The 7,782-nt window shown below is 40.4% G+C and overlaps 1 protein-coding gene across 2 annotated transcripts; it reads left to right on the top strand.

Annotated features, from left to right (window-relative positions):
* Positions 1 to 2,174: 2,174 nt before the first annotated feature.
* ecrg4a (ECRG4 augurin precursor a) lies at positions 2,175 to 7,209 on the top strand. Of its 2 annotated transcripts, none has more exons than XM_085920086.1 (4): positions 2,175 to 2,286; positions 4,180 to 4,233; positions 5,622 to 5,794; positions 6,875 to 7,209. In XM_085920086.1, exons 1-4 carry the CDS (start codon positions 2,217 to 2,219, stop codon positions 7,022 to 7,024), a joined length of 447 nt encoding a protein of 148 aa, XP_085776212.1. In that variant the 5' UTR covers positions 2,175 to 2,216; the 3' UTR covers positions 7,025 to 7,209. The 2 variants fall into 2 exon arrangements, with proteins under 2 accessions (XP_085776212.1, XP_085776211.1); XM_085920085.1 differs by having other exon boundaries at positions 5,619 to 5,794.
* The last annotated feature ends 573 nt before the right edge of the window (positions 7,210 to 7,782 follow it).

The raw sequence follows: 7,782 nt of genomic DNA, 5'->3' as shown, positions 1-7,782 counted from the left end.
CAATTGCTGCCTTGACAAGTTTGTCCTTTAGAATACGTACAATAACATCTAGGAAGCATTTAATGTATTGTATTCATCTACAAGTGACATTTTCACACTTTGATTAGAACATTTGCAGACAACAAGAACATTTTAGAAACATTTTCCAAGAAGGGCAGCACTAATTAAAAAAAGTAAAAGCTACAGAAAATGTTTACTCCAGTCAATCTGTGTAAAAACAATAACACAACGCTTTCTGCGTTGCCCTGATAGACCTCATCAAGCTAATTTGTCAAATGGATACCGCAGTGTTTTGGTACCCGTTACCATGATGACTGTATCTACGCGAAAAATGTCAGTCTGGATAGAAATGAATCCGACTATTGACTAAAATGAAACTATTATACTGCTTTCATCCCAGCAATTTTAAGAGCATCTAGAGGGGGAGCTGTTTAGAGTTGTTTGTCCTTTCAAGCGGAGCAAAGTCACAGTGTGCACACGCATCTGAACGGGCAACATCAAGCTGGAGGTCAGCTAAAGCAAGCATCCGTCCGTGACTTCCTTGCCTCTTTTCCATTTCCCCGCCTTCCCTACGGGCAGCTTCGTCCCCGGGATCGCCCGTTTTCAGACCCCCCCCCCCCCCTCAGAGAAGCGGCACGCTCAGACTTTGATGAGCCAGGCCAAACGGGGGAATTTCCTCTATGTGCATCTGTTTTCCCTTCAGGGTGTGTGTGCTGTATTTTTAGTTGTTTTTCCATCTGCAGTAGCAGCTTGTGCTGGAGGATGAAAAGAGCTTGATCTCTCATTTTCACCTCGGTCGACTCTAGCTTAGCTTCAGCGCAAATCAAAGGGCACGCTGGTGTGTTCATTAGGTCAAAATATGCTTCATGAGGTAGTAGGAAGTGGAGTATCGGAGCCAACACATCCGTTTTTACCTTGAAGTGTCTCTACACGGCTCACGAGGCTCCTAATCTGACTGTCTGGAAGATCTATGTCAGGTTGATGAAGTGGTATTGGCGTCATAGCATCGGGGAACTTTTACCAGCGACAATGCTTTTATCGGTGCGTTGGGTGCTGAGCTCCTGGCCATGCGAGATAAATTTCACTGTTCTGTAAAAAAGGAGAAGCATAACACAAGGCCCGATTAGGACCGATTAAAGGGATAATTAAATCTGATTATGCCTTTGAACACCATGCAAAGTAGTTGGTCTGGTTAAAATGGTCGCATGGAAACTTTCAACTATTTGTCCAAACTATTTGCTGACTAGGGGAATTTGCCTCTGCCTGCCAACATCAGGCTGCTTCCCGCATACCAGTGCTACCTGCACACACACACACACGCAAGCACTCATGCACGCGCACACACACACACACACACACACACACACACACACACACACACACGCACGCACACACAAAATGCCCTACGTGTCACTTGCATGCATGTCACAATCTTAAAGATTCAAAGCTAGTTCAGTTGTTATCCAACAATATGGATAAAACAAGGACAATAACTCCTTTTAATAGTCCATACATGTAATGAACAGATGCATGTTTATTTCACGAGGTGATGCAGGACTCACAGCCTTAATGTGGATTACATATTGATTCTTTGCAGTTCTCTGTAGATTGATTGACTTGATCAATGCTGACTGGTTTGAAGAGTCTAATGTGATTAATGTTGATTTTGTCAAGGTTTGAGGCGAGCCACTGAGGTGTGAAAGCTCTCAGTTTCAAAAGAAATTGCAAAGGCGAGTGACCTTCAAAGCACGAATCCAAAACTTTGGATGAAGAAGATTCGACAGATGCGTGTGGTGAATGTCATCATATTTCGTTCATACACACCGCATCAAACCCTCTGAATCATTGGAAAAACCAATTCATTAAAAGCCTTATCATTTTTATAGTTGATACAGCTCTTGCATATCATTGCAGGATATTTTTCCACTTGAATCACTCTCTGGAATTCCCAATAAATATCAAGTAATTGAATTCATCCAACATGAATCGAACCAAACTTTTTCACGACTGATGGAAAATATTCCCGAGGTAGTAATCGAGACTTCCAGCTGCAGTCAAACGACATTCCACTGCCACGGGCCGCTTTCCCACTTGGAAAAGTCAGAGAGTGAGTGTGGAGGGGTGCCGACTCTCCCCTCTGGTTATCAAAGCGCAGTTGTTGCCTGCAAGCTCAGCTTCGTGCAGGACTTTTTCTCTCTTGCGTAAGGGGGGAAAAGATGGCATCCCAGATGTTGAGTTTGAGGGTCTTTGGGTTCGCTGCGCTGCTGATAGTCTTGGCTCTTACAGGTAAGTCTCAACATTACTTTCTATTACACCTCGAGAGCTACAGAAGACACTTGAATCATGTCCAGGACTGAAACTTGCTATTGTTCTTGGTGTTTAATATCCTTTGCAAAATTGGTGGACCTTTTTCTATGACATTGCTGATCAGGCAAAACACATTCATCTTTTTTTTTTTCATCTTATTAATGAAATAGTGAAAAAACAGAAATAAGGAACAATGAGATTGTTCCCATTTGGTCAGTATCAGTATCAGTATCATCATTTCAGAATAGCAACAGACAGAAATAAAGAACAGTGAGATTGTTCCCATTCGGTCAGTATTCGTGACCTGATAAAAAGTTACCATTTTGACCTGTGTTGCGAGTCTCAACATGCTGAGGAATTTTTTTAGTTAGGGGTCCTTTTTTTATATATCACCAAAAGTACATCGATTTCTTTCAAAAATACACTGCAATAATGTGTGATGTTGCTATAGCCCTTCAAAAAATTGTGTTAATCTAAGGGAATACTTTTTCCTTTTCCTCTGCTAAGGCTTAGTAAAATTAAAATTGGTTTTTAAACTATTTTTGCTAATTCACAAAGAAAGACTCATTGTGCGTCTGCCTAGTACACATAAAGAAATTCCCAAAAAAATGAATAATATACAGTAAAAGTAGCTCAAAATGTTTTCGTTAAATCAATGGAAAAACCATAAGAAAATATATCTTAAAAATTGGGAGTAAATAGACATGTTTTTTTTAGGGTTAGTCAAGATACTTTTCATGTAAAAAGGAAAATAATCACTAAGTTTTAAAACATGTTTACACTGGATGACCATGATTTGGATCTTGATTCATATACATAATATACAGTGATTGTTCTCTCAAACGAGCTAACGCACTAATTAAGAACAAAAGCAGAATCAAATTACATTGGATATTTCCCCACTTTTTCTTTTCTTTTTTCAGCAAATAATTTGAGGTCTTGAGTGGTTAAGATGGTTTATCCAGATGCCCAAAAAGAAAGCCCACAAGAGACAAAGAAAAAGGAGGAGCGGAAAAATCTGCTCATGCTGTGAAAAGACTTTGTAAAGCTCATTTCCACTACACATTTAATACATACTATTTCATGTAAAAGAAAAAAAAATATTTTCGCACGACTTGCTGCTTTTTGCCAAGTTAATGGAGCATTTCAAATGGAATATGGCTCAGTCAGTCATTCCTGAAAGTCACTCTGTGGGGGAGGGGTGCAGTGTGGACAAAATGGGGGTGGGCTCAAATGGCGTGTGTGTGTGTGTGTGTGTGTGTGTGTGTGTGTGTGTGTGTGTGTGTGTGTGTGTGTGTGTGTGTGTGTGTGTGTGTGTGTGTGTGTGTGTGTATGTGTACACAAGGCTGACTGCAGTGGTACATCAATGTATTGGTTTGAGATACGAGTTAAATTACCACACTTACAACTCGAAACACAGCTGCTCCATGGCCACTGGGGGCAGTATAATACATTCATATTATACACGCTTGTGAGTACTGTTACGGTATATTAACGTTTGTGTTGATGCATACTTTGTGTTCAAATAGGAACAGTGCGACACCGATGCTATTTGTTAGCATGTCTAGGGGTTTGTTAGCATTCAGCTAAGCTGTATTTTCTCAGACAAAGATGTAGTTTGGAAGACAAAGCATCATTTTTGGTTTTATGTATGACAGCAAGATTCACCATGTATGGCAGTTATAAAAATTAAACTGTTACATAAATACAGCATATAGCTTAAATAATTTTCACAAATTTTTACGTTTGAGATGCAATTCCCATCATTTTACCTGCCTCACAGAATGGCTAGTGTTCCACTTATGAGGTTCCGCTGTACATCAGCGAACATGGGTTAAATATGACTTCACCTGTTGTCTTTTGTCTTAACAGAAGTGAGGTCTGGTGATGGCAAGACCCTGCATAAGATCCTGAGAAAGAGGGATGGTAGGTGTGACAACAGCATGACTAGCAAAAACAGAGTACCGTATTGGCCTGAATATAAGACAATGTTTTTTGCATTGAAATAAGTCTGAAAAAGTGGGGGTCGTCTTATATTCGGGGTCTAAACATTATACCCATTCACAACGCTGGATGCCGCCAGATATTCCCAGGCCAAAGCAAACCCCTGTCACAAAGAAGAAAAATAATAATAGCGGTAGCACGAAGAAGAAAAATAAAAAATAGCGGTAAGAAAGAAAAGAGAAGAAAATACGACAAAAGATTAACAGAAAATGGAGAAACAGTAGGTTTATTTACAATTCAAAAACCAGAAGCCATTCATTTACAAATGTGATTGCACTTTAGTTTACATATTTAAATGTTCAGATGTTAAGATGTGTTACAGTTTTTGCATGATTTGAATGAGGCAAAATACTGTAGTTTTTCTCTCTTATATATTGTTAGAATCATTTGTTTCAGATGTACTGTAATTATTTTCTGTATCAAAATTAAATTTGGTGTTCAAAAAGATTTTTCAAACTTGAATTTGAAAAAGAGAGGGTCGTTTTATAATCATAGTCATCTTATATTCGGGCCAATATGGTAGTTCTAATACCGTAATTTTCCGACTACAAGTCGCGGTTTTTGTCATAGTTTGGGTGGGGGGGTGACTTATACTCAGGAGCGACTTATATGTGATTTTTTCACAAATTTTCAAAATTCCAAAATCGGTGATGTAGTGAAACCGCGATAAACGAACCACGATGTAGCAAGGGATTACTGTCATTTGAACTGCAAGTGACGTCACCCGTGCAATAAAGGGCAAAGGATTCGATCACGGGATGACGAAGGGCCCCACGTACTACCGGCATCATTAGCGGCTTTGTTTGTAAGTGACACAGAGGACGAAGAGTTTGAAGGATTTAATGATTTGGAGTGACAGTAGGTTTGAAAAACTATTCTGGCTTTTACCCACGCCCGGTCCTTCTCGACGGGAGCTTTCTTTCACCTCCGTGGATGGAAGTCGGGGGCGGGTCGAAGTCGCTCGGCCGGGTGGCTGTCTGGGGACGGTGGATGGGGCTCGGACACGGCTTTTACGCACGCCTGGTCCTATTTATGGAGCTCTCTTCCACTTCCGTGGCTGGAAGTTCAGTAGTTGTTGGCTCGTTGAACTCTTGTTTTGTTAAATAAAGAGCCGTTTACCAAACCCACGTCTTTCCTGGTACTTTGTTAACGCTACAATATAGTTATATACTAGATCTCTGCAGCGTTGTGGTTGTTGACAAAGAACGAGGAATTTGATCGATGGATTTAATGATTTGGAGTGACACAGATGGTTTGATAATATTGTTTTAATATAAATTACGGTATTTTGTCGTGTGCCAATCCAGCAGCAAGTGTCCCTGGTTCCGCCACCTCGTCCAAGGCCTCCGTGGCCGTGTCTCCCTCCAAAGCTCAAGAGTTTCTGGCGAAACTGAGCCGAACCAAGAGGAACATTTGGGACCGCAGCAGGCCGGATGTCCAGCAATGGATTATGCAGTTTATGTCCTTGGGCTATGATGAGCAGGTGGGTGTTTTAATCCCCAAATTGTTCTTCCTCACCAAGGCAAACAACCAAGCACGCTTGCATGGTAGGAATAACACGCCGGCTGGAGTATCTGATTAACCTAGATTTGCTAATTTCCCAACAACGTGCGTATTCAGTGACATTTTCGCTCTGTTGGTGGTGGCACTTCAAATGCTAATGTGCGGACTCTTGGCGGTCACATTTCGCTGCACATGCTTTCACCGACAAGACGTTCATAATGGCTGACAACTGGTTTTAATTAGTGTTTAGTCTGTAACAACCTATTCTACTGAATTTAAAATCTCAAATCAAGTTTTTGAGCAATATGGTTCAATTAAAAGTGATATTCAACCAGCTTAATTTATAATACTGTTGACATTTTCACATCATGGGAACTAGACGGCTAACACTTGATCGGGAACCGTGAGATTGTCATCGGCGGGTGGCAACGAAGAGAGACTGGCAGTCACACAAAGGTTTAAAAATAGACGACTTGTGAAATGTATTGATTTAAATTCCTGTTGTAAATTTTGCCCATCCCGTCCTTGTTAGAGAACTTCAAGTTTGGCAAAAAAACCAAAATCAAACGAGGACAAAATATTTAATAAATAAATCACCTGTAAAGGTTTGTGTCCATTTTAGTCATGTGTCATCAGTTTATGGGGATTTTTTTGTTTAGTGTCTATTCATGCATGCAGCTTGCTGTATGTATTTTACAACTGGTTAGCTTTCATTCATGTAGTTGTCACAAAAGTCTGCTGCTCATTGTCAACTGAAAGATGCAGTTATTTTGGTTCGTTGGCTGCTGTTTTCCTGTTGCGAGTGGCAACATCGTCTAAATGGCATGTCAGGTGGTATTAAAATGACAGACTTAAGAATACTAACACTTGAAGCCACACACAAGCGCCTCCCGCATAACCACCTTCATGAACGACCTTTGCCGCTACGTCGCTAAAAGGTGAATGCTGTCAAGGCGTTGGCCTTTTCACCAACCATGTTTGCTTGCTTGCTGAGTCTCACTGGGCCACTTTATCCTAACGTCATTTTATTTCCCACCCCACCCGGTCTCTCTGTGGCCAGAGGCTGGAGACAGATCTGTCCTACTGGATGGACTACGCACGCTCCAACGACCAAGGACGTCAGCATCACTATGATGAGAACGCACCCATTGGCCCACGTGACCCAAACTCGTACCGGCACGGTGCCAATGTCAACTATGACTACTATTAGCTGTAAACACGCACGCATACACCTTACTGCCGTGGGGCTAAAAATATATATACAAATACCCCTTTTTCGTTTTTTTTTTTACATGAAAAGCAGCTTTCTCCTGCCTTCCGCTTAGAAATAAAACCAAAGTACAGGTGAGCTCTGTGAAAATTTTGCTTTACAAAATGTTATGTTCTGAAATAAATAAATGGTACTTCGTTATTAAGCCTTTTTCTCCTTCCTATTGTTAGCGTTGCCTCTGCTGTAAATCTTTTAAAATCCAAATTATCACCTCATTACTTCCTTTTTGGAACACAAAATAATACCCATTACAAGGGAAATAATTTCTGTCACTTCTGGTTTAAAAAAGGCCACATAGAAATTTTGGGAGACATTGATTGAAGGGGCAGTCTGGTCTAACTTTAAAAAAAAACATACTTATTTTAAAAAAAAAAAAAAGGTGAGTTTATCTGCCCCCAGCCACAGTGAAGAAAACAAAAGCACCCCACAAAAAAAGAACTTTTTTCCTACAAGCTATTGCATAAAGTGGGACTTTTTTATTTTGTAAAATGTCAAGCTCTAAGCCCCCATCACTTCCATTCTAATTCACTGGCATGGGAATACAAGCAGATAAAGGAAAGCTCATGCATTTTGCATTAAGTTGTGTTTATGCACATCATTATGCTTTAATACGAATGTGTAGCCTGTGAAAAAGGTCTTACATAAAGCACATGTAAAACAAAAAGTTCAGAGGTCAGAGAAATTTAAGAACAAGATTG

This window comes from Syngnathus leptorhynchus, chromosome 9 (genome assembly GCF_054491065.1).
Source record: "Syngnathus leptorhynchus isolate UIUO chromosome 9, UIUO_Slep, whole genome shotgun sequence".
Taxonomy (NCBI): domain Eukaryota; kingdom Metazoa; phylum Chordata; class Actinopteri; order Syngnathiformes; family Syngnathidae; genus Syngnathus; species Syngnathus leptorhynchus.
Note: the sequence above shows the minus strand (reverse complement) of the source record. Positions and strands in the feature narration are given on the sequence as shown.

Excerpts from the sequence above, each read along its gene's own strand:
- ecrg4a (XM_085920085.1), top strand. The coding sequence starts at position 2,217 with ATGGCATCCCAGATGTTGAGTTTGAGGGTCTTTGGGTTCGCTGCGCTG. Across the intron at positions 2,287-4,179 it reads GATAGTCTTGGCTCTTACAG|AAGTGAGGTCTGGTGATGGC; the intron begins GTAAGTCTCAAC and ends TTGTCTTAACAG. Across the intron at positions 4,234-5,618 it reads GATCCTGAGAAAGAGGGATG|CAGCAAGTGTCCCTGGTTCC; the intron begins GTAGGTGTGACA and ends GTGCCAATCCAG.